General features: G+C 44.8%; 1 protein-coding gene across 1 annotated transcript in view; it reads right to left on the bottom strand.

The window, feature by feature from the left end:
* Positions 1-20,709, bottom strand: part of Aox1 (aldehyde oxidase 1) — a 65,446-nt gene that overhangs the window by 20,880 nt on the left and 23,857 nt on the right. The window contains exons 14-24 of the mRNA XM_036173261.1: positions 19,214-19,398; positions 18,200-18,362; positions 16,429-16,521; positions 13,186-13,355; positions 12,733-12,868; positions 12,171-12,293; positions 8,675-8,771; positions 5,146-5,270; positions 3,629-3,762; positions 2,751-2,838; positions 38-124 (exon numbers count right to left, since the gene is read on the bottom strand). Of these exons, the coding sequence (XP_036029154.1) occupies positions 38-124; positions 2,751-2,838; positions 3,629-3,762; positions 5,146-5,270; positions 8,675-8,771; positions 12,171-12,293; positions 12,733-12,868; positions 13,186-13,355; positions 16,429-16,521; positions 18,200-18,362; positions 19,214-19,398 (1,401 nt within the window). The remainder of the gene's footprint in view (positions 1-37; positions 125-2,750; positions 2,839-3,628; positions 3,763-5,145; positions 5,271-8,674; positions 8,772-12,170; positions 12,294-12,732; positions 12,869-13,185; positions 13,356-16,428; positions 16,522-18,199; positions 18,363-19,213; positions 19,399-20,709) is intronic.

Here is a 20,709-nt window from a genome sequence, read left to right as displayed (position 1 = left end):
TTCTTTGGAAAATGAAAACTTCCTTTAATATACTTACCCATGATGACTCATCCAGAGAGTTCCCTCCATTGCAATAATGTTCCACATCCAGGGCCAAGATTCTGCCATCGTTCATGAATCCAACCTGGGGATGGGGGAGGGAGGGAGAACTGACTGTTGATCCTGGCTTCAGAGGTCAAGTCTGTATAAAGTTTGCTTAGTCATACTTTGGAAAGGCTTCATGGAGTCAGGTTTGATAGCTGTTTCTTGGATATGGAGCTGACTTAGAAAACACTGTGTGGTAGTCAGTGTTAATTATCAGTTCAACAGATCTAGAATTGCTATGAGACAGGTTTCTGGACATCCCTGGGTGGGATCATCTTGGTTGGGTTAAGACCAACCCTAATGGTGGGTGGTACCATTCCCTTGGCTTAGGTTCTGGATTGCATCGAAGGAGACCAGAAGCTGAGCACAGTTCTCACAGCTTTCTTCTTCCTGACTCTGTGTGTGCACAGCAATGTGAGCAACTCCTGTCGCCTCGGCCGCCTCCGTGATGCACAGAACCCTCCAACTACAAATCAAAATCGATCCTTATTTCTTTAAGTTTATTTTAGAGTGTTTTATCACAGCCACAGGAAAAGCAAATAGAATACTGTGTTCGCCCTCTGGCTGTCTTTGACATGGAAATGAGTCAGGTAATGTGTGGAAGTAGAAGCCGATGACCAACACAAATCAAGCACCCTTTAGATAAATCATCGACATTACTATACACATATTAATCTCCTTTCTTGTCCTCACGCTTCTCTCTGTCGCTGAACATCACTGCCATGGTGACGGCCTCTGGAACTACGGTCCTGTCTTTTTATTAAAGGTACATTTAGGTGAAGGGCATTTCTGTTTCAATGTCCTGTTTTCATTTCTTCCCCAACACTTAACACAAACAAGATCTTCATTTTCTTTCCAGAATGATCACTGCTTCCAGACTTTTTTTCTTCTAGAAATCTCTGGGCTGTGTTCTGTGGCCTTTTTCATCATGCAGTTCCAAGGCTTTCAGCAAATACTCTTCTATTTTCTGCAGTATACTCCCGAGCTCATTGGTTCCATATCCTCCAACCATGTCTCAACTCAACTGCTATCTGTCTGTATTCATCCTTCCTTCTGGGGCCACCTGCTCATCTTCACATTCTCAGGCCATCCTGTCTACAGCAGTCACATGAGCCTCCATAAGTACTTACCCAGTTATGGTACATGACTTATCAACAACCGACTCAGTCTCACTGTTCCGTGTGAGGACAAATTTAAAATTGTTACTCTGGGGCTTTTAGCCTCCCCTAGGCTGGCACCTGGGCACACAAGACTCCATTTCCTAGCTATCCCCACAGCGAGGTGGCAAAGTCAGCCTCCAAGATGTCTGGACAGAAGCCAGTCCCACATGAGTATGCCTTTGCCTATGGTCTTGTGTAGATGGCTCTGTGGAGGACGCAGAGTCCCTGTAGAAGGCTCCAGTAGAACCCTCAGGCATGATGCAATATTCCATGTCTCCATGTGCAATATGATAGTCAACAGCTACAGGTGGCCGCTGTGTACTCAAAATATTGTTAATGCAACTTGAACATCATCTTGGTTTAACTGTATTTTGTTCATCTAAATGTGAATTTCAATGGTAGTCTGCACCTAGCAGTTTCAGCATTAGAGAGTGCAGTATAAAAAGATAAAGGTGCCATTAGAAAAACAAGGCCCTGAATGATTGGAGCAAATTCTCCCTCCCCAATCTACTCAGGCTACACAGCTGCTACCTAAAAGAGACATAACATAATAAAGGTCTCAGATCCTGAGAGATTCGGGTTATTTGTTAAAGCTGTCAGAAAAATTTAAAATGTAAAATAGTCTTTTAAAAGGCAAAAAGATAATTATTTTCTACTATAGAAAATTTTCTAGGAATTTCTGGGTCACAGTTTTTCAAGATACGCTTGATATATTAAAAATGAGGAACCATTTGCAAATAATTGCAATTTCATACAGCACTATTGTTATAGGTGTTATTCTATTTTTACCTTTTATGAAAAGAATGGTTATCAGATCTACTTTCATGGACATACGCAGTCACAGGCTTTCCAATTATTCACTCTGCAATGCACAATTCTAGCTGGTACTTTCTCTCACACTGACATCTCTGAGCAAAGCAGGAAATCTCATTGAACCGTGTAGTAATTAAACCAAAGCACACGAAACAGAAAGACAGACCGCCATTTTGTCCTGGCTGTTTTTCATGTCAATCTGACACATGCTAGAGTCATCTGAGAGAAGGGAACTTCAATTGAGGAAATGTCTTTATAAGATCAGGCTGTAAGCAAGGCTTGTAAGGTATTTTCTTAATTAGTGATTGATGGGGGAGGGCCCAGCCCATTGTGGGTGGTGCCACCCTGGGCTGGTGGTCCTGGGTTCTATAAGAAAGCAAGCTGAGCAGACCATGGAGAACAAACCATTCCTTCATGGCCTCTGATTGGCTCCTGCCTCCAGGATCCTGCCCTGCTTGAGTTTCTGCCCTAACTGCTTTCAACCTTGGACTGTGATCTGGAAATGTGGGTGGAATAAACCCTTTCCTCTCTAGTTGCTTGGTCCTCCACCGCAGCAGTAGACACCCTGACGAAGACACATCTGTTGATGTGATCTTTTTCTTCCCCCATCAGAGCAGCCAGACATTGCCGTCTGCATTTGTAGAATGCTCCATCTGCAACACAAATCCTTCCCCGACTCGTTCTTCTGCTCACCTTATACTTCCCAAGGTAGGGGTGGCGGCCTCCAGTTATGAGCATGTCTTCTCCTCGTTCCAGAATGCAGCGGACTGCACGGCCATGTCTGAGACAGAGAATAAGGAGACAAGCAAGCAAGTGAGCTAGCTATTATTCTGAAACAATGTTACCCCTTCCGGGTGTGGCGGCTCCAAAGGCATTTCCTACCCGAGGTTTTGAGATCCTCCTTTAAAACCAGTGAGATAAATAAATGTAAGCTTAACCCAAAAAGTATCTATTTAATTCAAGAGAGAGGAAAGAGAGAGAAAGGGGGTGGGGGGGAGAAAGGAAGGCTGATTGATTTTGGGAGATAAGTGGGTTACATATCTGATCTATAAAGCATATAGCTCAAACTCCCAGTGCTTGGGACAAGTAACCCCACCCACTCAGGACCTGTTTCTTGTTGACTTTCCAAGCATTATAATATTTCATTTTTGTTTGTTTCTTATTTATTTATTTTGGTTTTTCAAGACCAAAGGGTTTTCAAGGGTTTGTCTGTGTAGCCCTGGCTGACCTGGAACTTGTTCTATAGACCAGGCTGGCCTCAAACTCACAGAGATCCACCTTCCTGTGTGTCCTGAGTGCTGGGATTAAACGCATCTGCCACCACCACCAGCCCAAGAATTGTAATATTTTTATAATGGCTTTCATCATATTTTTCAGTAATTGATACTTATTTTGGTTCTTACATAGCTTGACAACAAAAGACGAAAGTTTCATAAGCTGGCATCCTGTTGGTGTGCTGGTTTGTAATGTGTGAGCTTGTATAACCTTAGCCTGGATTCTTTCTCATTACAAGCGCTGCTATTAAGATTTCATGTTTCATTCGGTTTATTTAACAGATCTGTCTCACTTACTTGCTAGCGGTGAATGCGGTGATGGCTGCCATGATGCCGGTTTTGCCCACCTTGCCTCCAAACGCCCCGCCAACACGCCGTACATGACACATGACCTTGTTGACTGACAGCTTCAAGGCAGAGGCAACTATATCCTGTGAACAGTAACAGTTTTCACTAATCCGGCCCATCTTCAGCAAGACTTCCAGCCATCACTGCCATACCCACAAGCTTAACAGGAAGATTGTCCCCTGAGTGTCACAACACTTACACAATTGCATTCCATAATGTTGAATGCGATATACAAACCATGAAGTTCATGTGGTTATGGTAAAGGACAGAGAGGAAAAAGTCCAATAACCTTACCATTACCCGAAACCGTGCTCGTGGATAGTTGGCTAGAATGACATTGCCAAACCATTGTTAGTAGTAACTAGTTCTTTCTATAGCAGTGAGATAGTTCTGTGCCTGCCAGAACCTCAGCCAGAGTATCCTTCCCGAACTAATCCCATGAGTAAGATGTCGTGGCCCTCTAAGCATCTCTGTTCGCCTGCTCTACTTTTCATGTCCTCTCTGGGTTGCTGTGAATACTGACTGATTGGTCTTCCCAGGTTGTGGGTTCCTCTTTTGGTCATTCTAATGTTTATAGATCGTTTTGTCTTAACAACTGGTTTTGATGAAGGGGGAGCCCAAGATAAATGGCCCACTGCCATCATACAGGGAATGGAGCAGAACAGCCGTGGAACAGCAATTATCTGCCCCCTCTTGGTGGTCCACCTTCTGTGTGGCTGTTTCCATCCACACACTCCTCCTCCTTTGGCTCCTTAGCACCTCCCACTGCTCCCGGATCTCTTCGCTTTGCTCCCTGACCTTCACCTAGGACCAGTTCAGACAGCCATCATCTCCATCCTTGCGTGTGAGTTGCCTGGGACATGGGACATAGGCAAGTGATGTTTTCAGAAGAGACAGGCAGGCGAATACATGAGTGGTGTTTGTGCTGTGGAACCCCCAGGGGTAGCCTCTCTTCCACCGTCTAACAAACCTCACTACCCCTACAAAGGCAAGTGAAAGCTGCTTCTTTGTAGGATTTCTGGGTGACTCTGACCCTTGCCACGCTCTCCTCTCTCTTAATTCCTCCCTCATGGTCTTCTTGACTTGGCGGGTCTAGCGCCTCACCACGTCTTTTCCAACACCATTTCCCAACTGTTCTCGTCAACTAGGTACTATGAGCTTGAGAAGACAGGTCTTTCTCATTTCCCCCTTGTGTCTCAACAGCCAAGAGGACACCAAAAGATGCCTGCTGGTTGCATAATTCATTTTGAATCTATGGCTCCACAAACAAAGACTTCTCTCTACTTTAATAAAACAAAAACAAAAACAAAAAAACCCTCTCCTAAGTTAGGAAACTATATGGCTGTCAATATTCAATTTAATGTGGCTCTTAGTATTTAATACGCTGTTTTGTTTTAATTGTTCATGGTACATTTTGCTGGCAGAAACCATTTAGCCACGTCCCCTCCTCAATGACCGCATGTTACCTGTATGTATGTGGGAAACTGTGTGGACACATAGACGTCAATTTCTCCATCCTCTCCTTTGGGAACAACCAGCATGCTTTGGGTTTCCATATAAAAATGTTCCTGACCTCCTACATGTATTTCACCTGTCAGGAGAATACTTAGAAGTCAAAAGCTGACGGAAAACCCAGGCACTCTCTCCCACCCACTTCCGTTGACTCAGGACCCAGAAACTCCACCGAGGGAGCTCTACACAGAGAAGCCACACACGGTGAAGGGTGACAAGCACCAACATTCAGCTTTCAGGTTGGAAGCGGAATTGCAGAGGGGAATCTCGTGCCTGTCGGTGTGTGCAGCCAGAGCCCTAAGGAAAGACATCTGAGTTGCTAGAGTCAAAATTCTGCGACTGGAGACTTCGAGTTCCAAGATGAGATGGAATATTATGTTCCTCACAATAAATGCATCTACTCACCTGAACCTTAAATACTAACTGATCTAAGAAGTATGACAGTTAATTGTAAAAAATGGAGTCATTCATGTCATACCTAACAAAAAGGGCATCAAGAGGCTATTGGGGAAAACACTGACTGTGTGTGTGTATTCTAAAACTATCTCCCATGCCCAGCCCAAGGTGATGAGGGCCCAAATGTAACTCGAAGATTACAATTCTTATCTACCAAATATTGACACATGCCAGTCAGAATGTCCCCGCATCCTGCCAGTGATGCTGCCAATGTCACTGGACTTTCTTAGGATGGAACTTGGATCATCTTTTCTTTACCAACAAACCCCGACCTTTCCCTTGATTCCCCAGATAATAGGGTGGCCCTTCTCTGTATGACTGACTCTCCCATATTGCATTTCTATTTCTTGTATATTATCCCCAAATAAATCCACTATTTCTCTCTCTCTCTCTCTCTCTCTCTCTCTCTCTCTCTCTCTCTGTCACACACACACACACACACACACACACACACACACACACACACTGCAGACTGACAGAAGTCACTGAAAGGTAGAGATAAAAATCAGAGTGAGTAGGGACTTCAGCACAAGTAAAGGCACCCCAACAGCAGTTGGCTTTCAGAGTTACTGCTATCATGCACCTCATGTGTGCCAGTATAGGCTCTATAGAAGCCAGAAACCCCAAAACACCCACAAGCAAAGTAAAAACCTCACTCCCCCTACAAAGGCAAGTGAAAGCTTCTTCTTTGTAGGATTTCTGGGTGACTCTGACCCTTGCCACGCTCTCCTCTCTCTTAATTCCTCCCTCATCGTCTTCTTGACTTGGCGGGTCTAGCGCCTCACCACGTCTTTTCCAACACCATTTCCCAACTGTTCTCGTCAACTAGGTACTATGAGCTTGAGAAGACAGGTCTTTCTCATTTCCCCCTTGTGTCTCAACAGCCAAGAGGACACCAAAAGATGCCTGCTGGTTGCATAATTCATTTTGAAGCTATGGAAAAGCAAACAGCCTCACAAAAGCCAAAGAACCCTCAGGAGAGGAGTCTAGGAAGGCAGAATCCCTGTAGCCAAGAAGCAATTGACACCAACCAGACAGCACAGAAGGCCTTGGAGCCCCACACCGACTGGCAGAGGTTAAGAGGGGAGCCCAGACTCCCACCCATGTCAGGCTGTCATGAGTGCTCCCCAACTCCTTGCTGGGCCATGTCAATGATCCCAACGAGAAATCTGTACTCTTGCTCTCCCAGGGCTCCCTCTTGCCTGCCTGCACTGGGTCAGTTCTAGCACAGGAAAGGTTACTAAGATCCGCACTACTGTAATCTAGTATTCCAAATATTCCAGAATCTATAAAAAAGTCACTCATCCATCCAAGACTCAGGAAAATCTCAACTTCAACGACAAAAGGCCAACACCAAATGACACAAATGTTTGGATCACCTGATACGTGAAAGCGGCTATTACAAAAATGCTTCCATGGAAAAGAATCAAAATGTAGAATCTTAAAAAAAGAAAGGTATAAAAATGTCAAAAGGAAATTCTGCAACAGAGAAATGCAAAATCAAAAGTTTTAAAAGCTCCATGGATGGCCTCAATGACAGGGTAGAATCAAAAGCAGAAGTGATTAATGATAAGAATGAAACTCTCATCCAATAACTGATGGAAGTGGAGGCAGAGATCCTCAGCCAGGCCCCAGGTGGAGCTCCAGGAGTCCAATTGTCAAGAAAGAAAAGGGACTGTAAGAGTGTGAATTGTTGAGACCAAGACTGGAAAAGCACAGGGACAAACTAATGGAAACACATGAATTATGAACCAAAAGCTGTGGAGCCCCCAACTGGATCAGGCCCTCTGGATAAGTGAGACAATTGAATAGTTTGAACTGTTTGGGAGGCATCCAAGCTGTGGGACTAGGACCTGTCCTTAGTGCATGAGCTGGCTGTTTGGAACCTTGGGCTTACACAGGGACACTTTGCTCAGCCTGGAAGGAGGGGACTGGAGCTGCCTGTACTGAATCCACCAGGTTGAAATGAGTCCCCAGGGGAGTCTTGGCCCTGGAGGAGATGGGAATGGAGGAGAGGGGCTGGGGAGAAGGTGGGGGCGGGGGCAGGAGGGGAGAGGACAGGGGAACCCACAGCTGATGTGTAAAATTAAAACACAAATCAAAAAAGGATTAAAAAAATGAACAAGAATGAGAACAATGAAAACAGCCAGGCATGGTGGTGCACACCCTTAATCCCAGCACTCGGGAGGCAGAGGCAGGTGGATCTGTGTGAGTTTAAGGCCAGCCTGGGCTACAGAGAGTTCCAGGACAATTAGGCTGCACAGAGAAACTATATCTTGAAAAAACCCAAATAATAATAATTAATAATAATAATAATAATGACAATAAAAACATGCCAATCTAAAAAATGTAATGAACAGAGTAGAAAAAATGGATTCTCATAAGCCACACGACCAAGAAAAGGGAATCTGACGCTTATGTCACTGAAATCAAGTATTTGAGAAGTAATGGTTGAATATTTCCTAAACTTGGCAGAAGATATAAACCCACAGATTTAAGGAGCTGAGTGCCCCCCCAAACTGGCTAAATCCAAAGAAATCACAGCATGGTTGACTTTCAAAAGAACTGAAGACAAAATGAAATCCTACCCTGCAAGCAGCCAGATATTTTGGTCAGTGCCTGCTTTGCAAGGGAAAAGCACTTGTAAGAAGTCGTTAGTCTTTCTCCTCGGTAGCCATGGTGGCCAGAGGAAGTGGGTCAAAACCTTTCGAGTGCAGTCAACTCGGAATTCTGTATTTGGTGAAAACATCCTTCAACAATGAGGAAGAAACCACAGAACCAGGACAGGCTGGGGATGGATGAGAAGACACCCTGTTTCTGGGTTCCTTACATGACCTGTGAGTCCCTCCTCACCCTCCCCCCCCCCTCCCCACCCCAAGCCACAGGAAAAGCAGTGTGAGCAAGGTATCTGCTCTCCGGGAGCAACATCTACTGAGGCTGTGGGATGGTTTCTAGAAGGCAAGGGAATTCCTAAACTAGACGTACCCAGAAAGTTTCCCCGCTGCTCAATTTTAAAGAAAGTTTTACCTTCAAGAATTTGGTCAACCATTTTAAATGCCTCATCAATATCCCCACACTCCAGTTTCCTTTCTGGCCCAAAGAAGGACTTGTGTTGTATAGCTTCCTGGAAAGAGAACAGAAAAGTGAGGTAGCTTGGGTTAGAAACCCTGCCCTCTGGGAGTCCCAGGCCCTGTGGAAAATGATTGGGTCTGCAGAGCATTCCTCCTGTGGAACAAATCCAGGCACTCTCCCATCGGCCCTGGGAAGCTAAGCTGAAAGGCAAGCTTCAGAGACTCTAAAAAAAAATGCAAATGTCCCCAGGGAGTCCAAGGATACTGAGCCTGCTCAAAAAATACCTTATACCTAGGGGATTGAGGATGGAACTATTGTTTTCTAGGCAGACAGCTCTCTGGAATTAATAATCCATTTTATGTAGCCAAGGCCACTTAGCTGACTCAAACCCAGACAGCACTATCTATCCATGGTCATTTTCTCTACTTCCTAGAGTTTGATTGGAGGCCTCCCTGAGTGAGCATCCTCTGTGGCAGGCACACATACGGCTTGTTGTGAAATGAGACATGTAAAGGGCTCCATGGCATAAATGCCATAAGATGCTAGCTAAAACCACTAATGACTGGAGTCCCAGGCTCGGCCTGCTAGACTCATGCGCTTCCTTCAGGACCATGAGCATTTTATTTGCACAGGGCAGTGGAGCACCAGGGGCCATCAGCCCTGGATGGATGGTTCACACAAGGCTTGCCTGGGTACCATAAGCCCATGTACGCACTGGATTTCCTGGTGCCTGGTTGAGAAGTACACACAGTCAGGGCTGCAGCTTCAATCACCAATGTTGGGTACTTTGTCTAGTTCTGGGAATCCATATTGCTGCAATCTGAGATGACTGACATGTCATCTCCCACCAGCATCATCTACCAGAGGTTACTGATCATCTGAAATGTCAGGCTGCCAGTGGTTGGAGATTCTCCCAATTCCGGATCCCTCTGGCCACCAGAAACTGTATAGACCTTTCCGCTGCTCACACTTTCAGATGCTGTAATGTGCCATTTCCTCTCCTGGAAATGCAGGTGGCTTTGTGTTCAGCACTGCAGGGCTATGGTTGTGTGAGTGTGTGTAGGGGGGGGGGGGCGCTTTGCCCCGTGTTTCTGGGTGGCCCCACTGTTTCTTCATCTGGTGGGGATAACAGTTGTTTGATCTCACAGGATTGTTGTAAGCACTTAGTGAGGCATCATGAGTGAGTTCAACTTAGCACCAAGCCAAACAACAGTCATGCAGAGCTCTGTTTGGGCACTGGCCATTGGTCACAGATCTACTGCTGCTGATGGTTACAGAGACAGGCTGGGAAGGGTACATTTTCTCCCTCATACTTGTTCCAAGATTTTTGGTAGAGTCTCTCCATTTCAAGTTCTAGAAAGCATAAGCTGTGTGAAGTCTGAGTTACTGATGAAGATGTATTTGTTTTCAGACACTTTTGCTGGGAACATTTTCATACTTGAAATCAACTCATACACTTTTTAAAAAATTAATTGAAAGTTCAGATATGCCAATTTTTTAAAAGGTGACTTTTCTTTTTTTTAATTTATTTTATTTCTTTTTTTTAAAGACTTATTTTTATTTTATGTGCATTAGTGTCTCATCTGAATGTATGTCTGTGTGATGGTGTTGGATCCCCGGGAACTGGAGTTACAGACAGTTGTGAGCTGCTGTGTGGGTGCTGGGAACTGAACCTGGGTCCTCTGGAAGAACAGCCAGTGTTCCATCAGCCAGTGAACCATCTCTCAAGCCCCAAAGGTTGAGTTTTCTAAATTCCATTTTTAAAAGTTAATATTTTTTAATCCCAGTTGCTGATTCCTTTTTGCACAATGCTGAGCCAATTTCCTGACTAGCCCTAGGCAGGAAAGTGGTCACAGGACTGTAGTGTGCTGAGGGCTGGGCAGAGCTCCCTGACGTGGACTGGCAGCGTGACTCAGGAGAGCTTGACCTCCGATCAAAATGAGAGTCGACTTTCATGCAATGCCAGTGTTTGATGTTTTCTGCATGTCGTCAGGGATCTGTTAGTCGAGGGTGAGACAGGAGGGGAAAGGTGCTTACATGCAACTTTTATTTGGCTGGGAAGCCAAAAGGGGAAGGGTGGATATCTGGCCACTGGTAAAGATTACAAACAAAATTTTGATGAGTCACTACTCAAATAATTTCTTTCAAAAAGTGATTACAACTCAAAAGCAAAATTTTCAGGGAAAGAACCTACAAAGTAAGTAAGCAAGGACAGCACGCCACGAGTGAATAAACATGAGAAGGGGAAAGAAGGTTTGGATTTGAAACTGGCCAGGGAAAACACGTCATTTCTTTAATTTTGTCCTTTATTTGAACCTGAAAATACTGAGAGAAATTTCCAGAACCACGGGCCATGTTCCTAGGAATAAGGCATGGCAGGAAATCCACTCAAGGTCAAGTGGAGACACTGATCTTGGCCAACAGTTTCCTCTTTTTAAGGTAAGATGAGCCACACATCGAGGCACAGAAAGGTGTCTACTGTCAAGGACGTCGCCCGACAGATCTGCTGTGGCCCCCTCTCCCATTCTGAGAGAGGCAAAACCTGGCTTGTGTGGGGCACACTTCGGAGCATGGGTACCATGTACAGCCTGGAAGCCTTGCCTGTTTGGTTAACATTTATGCAAACGCCAGATTCAAGAACCAAGGGAATGCATACAGGTGAGCACTATCATTTTGTGGGGCGAGTCTTACAACCTCTATAACTTCTCAAGTTTTGTATGAAAATTAGGATAGAAATGCAACACTCCTCCTTTTTTTTAGTTGCCAAAATTCTGTAGGCATCATATGATCCATGTCTCATGGATAGCTGAGATCTGCATTAAAGAATAGTAAAGTAGTGTCTACAGTATGCTTTGTGGACTATCTCATCAGTTCCCCTGTGTACCTGCTGAAGCACCAGAGACTATATAAATGTGAGCCATAGGACAGGTTGTGCTGTCCCGGCTGCCCACTCAGCGTTTCCCCTTCCAAACCATGCTAATATCTTTGTTTAGGACTCTACACCCTGGACAGCCCATTCCCTGAAAAAAAAAAAAATTGCCCCACCCCCATCTCAATTGTGACACAATTCTTCCATGTATCTGGTCAGTCATTAATCCAGAGACAGACATGGGACCGGAAGTGGCCAAATGAGTCTTTATCTTAGGATGTGTATTTGGAACGCTGGGATAATAATGTACCTGTCATCACATACATGAACAGGGAAGCCCAAGATTTCCGCTTCCTTCTCTGGGCACAGGGGACAATGCTCTGCCGTGAGTGGTAGAGAGGAGACAGAAAACACGGGTTCCTGGGCAAATTGTTAATGCTCACACTTTGAGCCAATGAATTCCCTTGTGCTCTGGAAGCCTCCTGCATCAGATTTTCCTATCCCTATGCCAAAGCACTGTAACTGGCAAAGCATTCACGTCTGCTCTTTGGCCCCTGAACCACCATCAGCTTGATCTCATACCTCGATAGTTAGGATCGGCGGCTCCAAGTCTTGGTAGACAACCTTCACCCGTTTGGCCGCTTGTTTCGCCTGCGTCTCAGAATCCGCAACCACAGCACAGACGAGATGGCCCACGCAATGCACCTATGGCACAGAATGGAGGTTACACAGCAGATCAGCTCCTGACGTTGACTGTGGTCTTCTCTCCCATTCTGGGAGAAGCAAAACTCTGCTTGTGTCGGGCAGACTTCAGAGGACAGGTACCATGTGCAGCCTGGAACTCTTGCTTGATTACTTAACATTTAAAGGCCATAACTCACACTGTCTGCACACCAGGCAAGCCCTCCAACAGCTGAGTTACATACACCTTCAGCCCCGAAAGCAGCTCACATAACCCATCAGCTTCACTCAAGTGGGAAATGAGTAAACTTGAATTCATATCTATTAGAATATCTGTGGTTCATAATTACTGTTCAAAGAATACTGAACTCTTTATGGTATGGAAAATTAGACACTATCCTATAAAAATATGAGGTGCCATTAACTGGGAAAGCTGTTCAAACAGAAAACAGAAAGGCAATACCTCATCTGTAGCCAGGAATGTCTCTGGGTACTCTGCAGCGAAGGGGTTTGTGAAGGTGTTTGCATCCTGAAGATGATCTGCGGTAATGATGTCCACCACGCCTGGCAGGCTGAGAGCTTCTGACAGGTCCATGGACCTAGGAAAACATCACAGACACCTTCTCAGAGCAGCCGCAAGGCCCAGAAACACCGAGAATTGGCAGTTGGAAAATAAGGACTATCAGAGAATTAATTGCTCTGACAGTGATCTGCCAGGCATGGAAAGAAGTTGGAGCATTGTAAAGTGACTCTATGCCGGGCATCTGTGAGAAATCCTGCACTTCAATCCTATCTCATCTCTAGTCTAGGTGTCACCAAGCCTCCATTTACCCTCTCCACACCACTGCTTTCCATTAACAGGGCAGAGTTAGATGCTGAGGAGAATCTCCGTAGCTGTGGGGTGAGGGACACTTACATGATCTTAGCATGTGCTCTTGAACTGGTTACAAAAGCCAGGAAGAGCTCCCGGTCTACTGCAGGCATGTCGTCACAGTAGATTGCCTCACCAGTGGCATGCTTAATACCAGAAAGGTGCATGATGGGACGCCCAATTGGGTCTTGAGGAAGCTGCTTCGGGTCTACAGTCTGTTTAATAAAGAACCGACATCTAAGTTTTTTTTTTTTTTTTAATTTCTATAGAGACTGTAGGAATAATCACAGAATGTGTGTCTCCCATGAGAGAGTGGCTCTGTAAATTCATGCTTAAGACAGAGTACTTCTGAGTGTGAAAACTGTCACTATCCACACTATTCCAAACAGCCTATTAGAACAATTTGGTGGTCAACTTGGAATGTGTAAGTGTGACACATTTTTATTTTTCTTCATTTTTAAAATGTAGATCCCAAATATCTCTGATGGAAACTCCATGTGTCTAAGCACATGGGTTTCAATCTCTCTTCTTCAATATGAAACGAAATTTACACGTGGGGACTCCGGCATGAGCAGGAATCCGAAGCGGCGCCAACATCCACTGGTGCCACTGATCCCACTCACCCCTCTGTTCCCCTGACAACTCTCCCCCGCTCTCCTTAGAGACCTGAGCTGATGAGGGAAAGAAAACAGATGATAAGGCTTCATCAGCCATGTCTTCTCAAGTGCTATGGAGGCAGAAAGTGATTTCTCTGAAAAAAAAAAAAAATCTCCCCCCAAAGCACTGAAAAATCATATTAGGCTTTCAGCTGGCACACTATTTGAGTGAAAAATTACCCACATCTCTTTTTTGTTTGTATAAAATACTCTTGGAGATTTCCTGTTTCCATCCTGAAAAGCAAAATGCTAGGTAACTTACAGGCTTGGACACGGAGCGAACATGTTCAAAGGGGTTTATAAGGCTCCTGGAGTTTTCTATTATTAATGCTAACACCTTTTACTGTAAATAATGGAACACTTCACAGCTGTGAAGAAAATCTTCTGAAACTTTACTGTGTTAGGTCTGCCACAAGACTGAGCAAATTCTCAAGCCTGTGATAGCCAAATGTGAAAACTGACTGATCGAAGAATCAGCTCTCTAGAATGGACTTGGACTGTGGGCAAGCACACCTGGCTACTTCCTTCTGCTTGTTACATGGCTAGAGACACAGAGGTAAAAGTGGCTGTCTCCTCAGTCAGGTGATCTCCTGAAGCCACCAGGGACAGTCTGGGTGCAGAATGTCTCCCATAGGCTTGGTTCTCAGATGGGCACTACTGGGAAGAGATGGAGTGAGAAGTTTTAGACCACTGGGGTTGCAAAGTCCCCCCCCCCCTCTTCCTTGCTGGTATGAGGTTCACAGTCTGCTCTGCCATGAACTCTCCCCCTTGCCATCTACCCCTCACAGCAGTAGCTTAAAAGCAAGGGTCCACCTCATCAAGCACCGTGATGCAAACAACCCTCCTGTGTCTGTGGACCTGTGTTTGTGACGGGGGATGAAAGTGAACTTTCAAAGCAAGTTGAAACTTGATGTGGGAGAAGTATTTGTTGTGAGAGCTGAAATTGTTGTAGAAACTCAGATGCTCGTGTGTGTGTGTGTGTGTGTGTGTGTGTGTGTGTGTGTGTGTGTGAGAGAGAGAGAGAGAGAGAGAGAGAGAGAGAGAGAGAGAGAGACCCCAGGGGAAACAAAAACAACATTCATCTGTGTGGGTGACACACTGCACCCCAAACATTGTCTCAGAACCCTGCACGGCAAATCCATTCAAGCTCAATCTCTGAGAAAACTTTGGGTTTTCTTTGGATGATCTGATTGTCCATGGCTTGGCTTTGGTTCCTCCCTGAAATGCAATCCATTTCCAAAGCGCTATGAAGGTCTCTGTAAGTCACAAACTGTGGGTGTGGTATTTCACAGAACACTAGAGAAGAAGGCAGCTGTTTTTCACTTTCAAAATGCTCACTTCCAAAGCACTTCGGCAGATTTAAATTTTTTTTAACATATTGAACTCCAAATCTCAAGGGACCTACAGCAACTTCAGTGATCACTGTGGCATGATGTAAATTTTATATAACGAAATCTGTCAGCAGATCCAATACACTGAAGTTTTAAATATCTTCTCATTCCTGACTTAACAAAACTCTCTGTCCAGGTTCTTGACAAATATTTCAAGGAAGCACACATTAAGTCTTATCCAGTTTACCAACAGAATGGCTCCATGTTATATTTTTATGTTATGACAGAAACTTCCATTTGAAAGCTATGGGAAAGCCAGGCAGTGGTGTTGCAAGCCTTTAATCCCAGTACTTGGGAGACAGAGGCAGGCAGATCTGTGTGTTCAAGGCCAGCCTGGTCTACAGAATGAGCTCCAGGATAGCCAGGGCTTCACAGGGAAACCCTGTCTTGAAAAACAAACGAACAAACAGATAAACAAACCACAAACAAAGGTATGGGAGTTCTATAATAGCCTTCATCAGGGCATCAGGAAGTAGCTCCTAGTAGTCTTGTTTGATTTCACAATAAAATGTAATCTGCGGAAAACCACACGGACAGGAAGGGCTTGGAAAGGAAAGGATCCAAACACTGTAACAAAATAAACCAGGAACTGCTGCAATTTCTTGCACTGCTGAGGGTTCCAGGGCCTCCGGGGGCAGGGGTGTGTCCTTGTCCTCTGAAATGAACCATGGTCCTACTCAGAACTTGCCTCCGGTTGTGTTTCACTAGCTACAAAGCCAGAAAACATGTAGCAACAGTCAGCTTATTTCCATCAATGGCCTGAAGCCATAGTATTAAAAAAAAAAAAAAAAAAAAAAACAGCCTATAAGACAAAAACAGGCATATTTCTTTAACATCTTCCAGGTTTCTTTTTAGTCATGATTCCAATTGGTTTGGGTTACTTTTCTTTTTCTTATTTTGAGCTTCTAGGGATCAAACTCCCACTGAGCTACACTCTCCACCCAGTTTTGAGGTTTCAGTGAATCTGAAGAAGGCAGTGTGTCACCAGCAGGCAAAGGCCATGCGGTCTTGTCTTTGATTTTTTGTTTGTTTGTTTGTTTGGTTGGTTTTTGAGACAGGGTTTCTCTCTGTAGTTCTGGCTGTAGACCAGGCTGGTCTTGAACTCACAGGGATCCGCCTGCCTCTGCCTCCTGAGTGCTGGGACTAAAGGCATGTACCACCACCGCCCTGCCTGTCTTTGATTTTAAACACACACACACACACACACACACACACACACACACACACACACACACACTAACCTGGTGGGTTAATGTTCTCCAATGATGTTTTGAATGAAGATCTTCTAAAGCACTCTTATATGTTTCTGCCAGGCTAGGATAGTGACCTGGGTCCTGAAGAGGAAAAAAAAAACAGTAGATATTTAAAATCTACCGGAATGTTCTAGGAGAGGAGGCTGGTACGGTTCCCAGCAAACCTCTCTACTCTGAAGTCTGGCGTGGGTCCGGCATTCACCCTTTCAGAGCCCTGGAAATCTAAACAGCCTCAGGACAGGAACCCTGCAGGTACATAGCCTCCCACACGACGTGACAAACCACAGGAAATCAGAATAACACCAGCCGCCACCATCTCTGTTTCATAGGATTATTTCCCAATCACTAGCAATTTTCCAATTGTCACTGTTTTCTCAACCTTGTCTAGACAGACAGACTGGCTTTCCCAAGGGGCCTGCGGCACAAACACTAATACAACAACAAGTCAGAGGACAAAAAAGACAGAAAAGATAAAACTCAAGCAGGAAAAGTCAGAACCAATGCCCACTGTTGCTTGGTGGCATCTGGCCGGGCACAGGGAAGTGCACAGAGGTGGCACAGCCGCTGTCACCTCACAGGAGGGTACCTCCTGGGAACAGAAGAGTAGGCCATGGGCTCCTTTATACGAGACATCAAACAATCTACTTCATGATTACTTTTTATAATTTTATAATTATTTAACTTTTATAATAATTATTTAATTTTATAATTAAATAATTTTAACAGAAAATAAAGCTAGCAACAGCCATTATTTTCAAGGAGAAAAAGCTAAATGGAGGGTAGACGTTTTCAAATAGATCCGCTGATTCACCAAAGAATTGTATTATTTGGTGTTCATTAGGAGTGTTTACAATTAGCCTTATTTTTTCCAGTTTTAGTTACCCAGTAGAAATATGTCATTTATATATAATTTCAAGCTCCTCATCTCAAAAATTGGATACAACCTATTGGTTCTTATTCATTCTCATCTATATTGAGAAGCTAACCTTTAGAGATCTCCATGAGAGGACTTCCTGTCTTGTATTTACTTATGTATTAACTTTTATTAGTTCTTTGAGAGCTCTGTATAATATGTTCTGGTCACATTCACCCCTCTCCCAACTCTTCCCTCATATTTAAAGTTACTGTGTTAATATCTATGCATGGCAAGGAGTCATGGCTTCCAGTCTAACTGGGTTGACTGCAGGGGGCTAATGAGGACAATAAGGTCCAAGTTCCCTTAAAGCAGAAAGTGTTTTTCAGAGGACTTTTTTCCCCAGTTGTGACTTCTCTAGGCAACAATCCTGCAGCCTGTGACAAAGGAAAGCGGGCAGAAGAATGCCTGGTATCACTGGCATTACTAAATGCTGCCCTTCTACCCAGCATTCCTCACGCTAAACCTTTTCCCTCCGACGACTCGCTTCACAATACTGCAGTGGTTGCCATCATCTTATGAACGCGGGTTACCCCAGACAAGAAAATCAAACATAAGAAGGTAAGCTTTAGCAAGTGGGAGAAAATGCATTCACCTCCTTAACAAGTTTTCTCAGCATTATCCAGACAGGTGAGATGTCATAATAACTGAGTGGTGTGAAGCAAAAGCCTGTGCAGGTCTGTGCCCTCCTTGAAATTCCTCCTCACACTTACAGCCATCCACAAGACAGCCCGGTGGAGAGCCATCAGTAGGATGTGATTCCGGTCTTTCATCCCTTACAGTCCACAGCTCCTCAGCAGGGCCTCTGCTTCAGGCATCACAGTTCACACAACTAGCTCCACTTACCAGCCTCTTTAAGCTCTGTGACACCTCCAGGTAGAACTTGAAGAGGAAGCTGATAATGAGGGTCCTTTTGAACTCCACCTTCCCACCAGGAGCGGAGCCTGGAAGGGTGACTTCATTCAAAACCAGCCTGCATGCTGTATCCAGCATCTCTTCATTCCAGGGTCTGTGAGAGGCAGAGGAGGAGACTCAGCCCTGCAGAACTCATGATCTCACGGGCTCAGCTGACAGATAAGGCAGACACAGGAGAGCAGGGTCGACAGCCAGGCAACCCAAGGGCAGGTTGGTTGGCTACTCTCCAAGCACCTGGACTGGGTCCAGATGTCTCACCACATCCTCAGCCATCAGAAGTCCTTAAAGCAGGAGGCACTCAGTGCTCATCCACTCCTGGGACATCTCTGTATGCCAGGTTCTGCGTTAACATTGTGTGTTCCCTTACACAACCCTCCCAGTGACTTATAAGGTAGGTTTGATTCTCTTTGACAGATAAGGAAAAGGAGGTTTCATAGTGTTAAATAGACTGAGTTCATGGAGTTAATGAGACTGAACTAAGATTCCCACCAGATGGTCATGTGCTGAGTCACTGTTCCCTATTAATTCATCTAGTAAGTTCCCAAGAAAGATTAGCTGTTATTACCTACAGATAAAACAACTCAGGTAAGCAAAAGAGATAGTTAGCAACCAATGAGCTCATGATCTATTTTTCATCAGGGTAAATTATTCCCCCCACAAAAGAATGTAAATTTATACTACAGGAAATGGGCATCCGACCCCCTTTCTGTCTCTGTCTCTGTCTCTCACACGCACATATACATACATACAGGTACACACACCAGACACATATGCACATGCATACACACGCACTATGGACACAGATTATATATAACGCTCACTTCTGAATGTGCTAAAAGGAAACATGGAACTGATTACAAAATCTTGTTGGAACTCCCAGCCATCACACTAGAGATCCTAAGCTTTTTGTTCTTCTTTGCAGAATCTAAGGACGCAATGGCTTACCTTCCGATGAGTTTCTGGCAGGAGTTCTTAGCACTGATGGTGGTTGGACCAACACCGCCATACAAAATGGATAGCTCTTTAATGACGTCACCGCCTTCTCTAAAAAGGACTCTCATTCCAGAATTGACGATCGCTAAGGCATTCTGTTGGCGCTGGGCCTGTCGGAAGGTTGACACGAACTCCCACTGGAGAAAAGAGGCACACACAGGATTCCCCTGAGAGATGACTCCATGCTGAAGGGTAATGTGACATCAGATCATCTGTTACCGGCTTCGTTGTGTGTCCCCTAAGTTTAGATGCTGGAATTTTAAACACTAGTACTTCAGTTCTTGGGGACAAGGCGTTCAAAGTGCTGAGGTGTAAGTGGGATTATTAGCCAGAGCCCTAATCCCAACCGGCTGGTGTCTTTTTAAGAAGAAACAAATCGGACAGAGACATGACAAGGCCTGAGAAAAGGCAAAAGACAGGCATCTGTGGTCAAGGTCAAGGCCTCAAGGGAAGACGCCAGCCCGATTGACACCTCACTACCAGAGTTCTAGCCTCAGACTTCCCAGGAAATAAATCTCCATTATTATATACAAAACTCTGTGTGTGGTTCTTTGGGCTGGCAGCCCCCCTAAACCATCACATCTCATGAGGCAGGCTTGATTCTCCCCCTGTACAAATGAGGAATCTTGGACTTGGGGTGATTCAGTTGAAACCAGAAATCAAGCCTCGGCGTATCGGATCCCCAGACCCAGGCTTCCCCCTCCAAGTTCTCCTGCAAATGTCTTCTTTTAGCTTCTTTCAGGCCCCGGGAACTAGGCAGCCCTGTCTTGTACTAGAATATTATTTTAGGGTGTGTTACTTTTGTTCATGTTGCATTTGTTTAACTCTGTGAAGCTGTGGTACTTAATTGTTGTTTGGGGTCTTTACTCTTTTGCTCTTTTGGAGGCCCACCACCCAGCCCCCAAATAAATCACACATGGAGGCTTATTCTTAGTTATGAGTACCCGGCCTTAGCTTGGCTTAGTTTCTTGCCAGCTTCCCTTAACTTAACTTAGCCTGTTTACCTTTTTCCTCTGGGCTTTTCTGTTCTCTTACTTCTGTAAATCTTACTCTGTGGCTTGCTGTGTAGCTGGGTGACTGGCCCCAGGAATCCTCCTCCTTCTCTGGCTCCCAGGTTTCTCCTTTTATATCTTCTCTCAGCCTGCCAGCCCCTCTGTCTCTCTCTGTCTCTGTCCTTCTCTGTCTCTGTCTCTGTCTCTGTCTCTCTGTCTCTCTCTCTCTGTCTCTCTCTCTCTGTCTCTCTCTCTCCTGCCTTGCTATTGCTATTGGCCGTTCAGCTCTTTTTTAGACCATCAGGTGTTTTAGACAGGCACAGTAACACAGCTTCACAGAGTTCAACAAATGCAACATCAACAAAAGTAACTCACTTTAATATAATAGTCTACTATACTGTCTCACTTAGGTTAGAAGTCTGAAATGACAAAAGATGTCTTAAGAATCTGTTAAAA

This window comes from Onychomys torridus, chromosome 23 (genome assembly GCF_903995425.1).
Source record: "Onychomys torridus chromosome 23, mOncTor1.1, whole genome shotgun sequence".
Classification (NCBI taxonomy): domain Eukaryota; kingdom Metazoa; phylum Chordata; class Mammalia; order Rodentia; family Cricetidae; genus Onychomys; species Onychomys torridus.
Note: the sequence above shows the minus strand (reverse complement) of the source record. Positions and strands in the feature narration are given on the sequence as shown.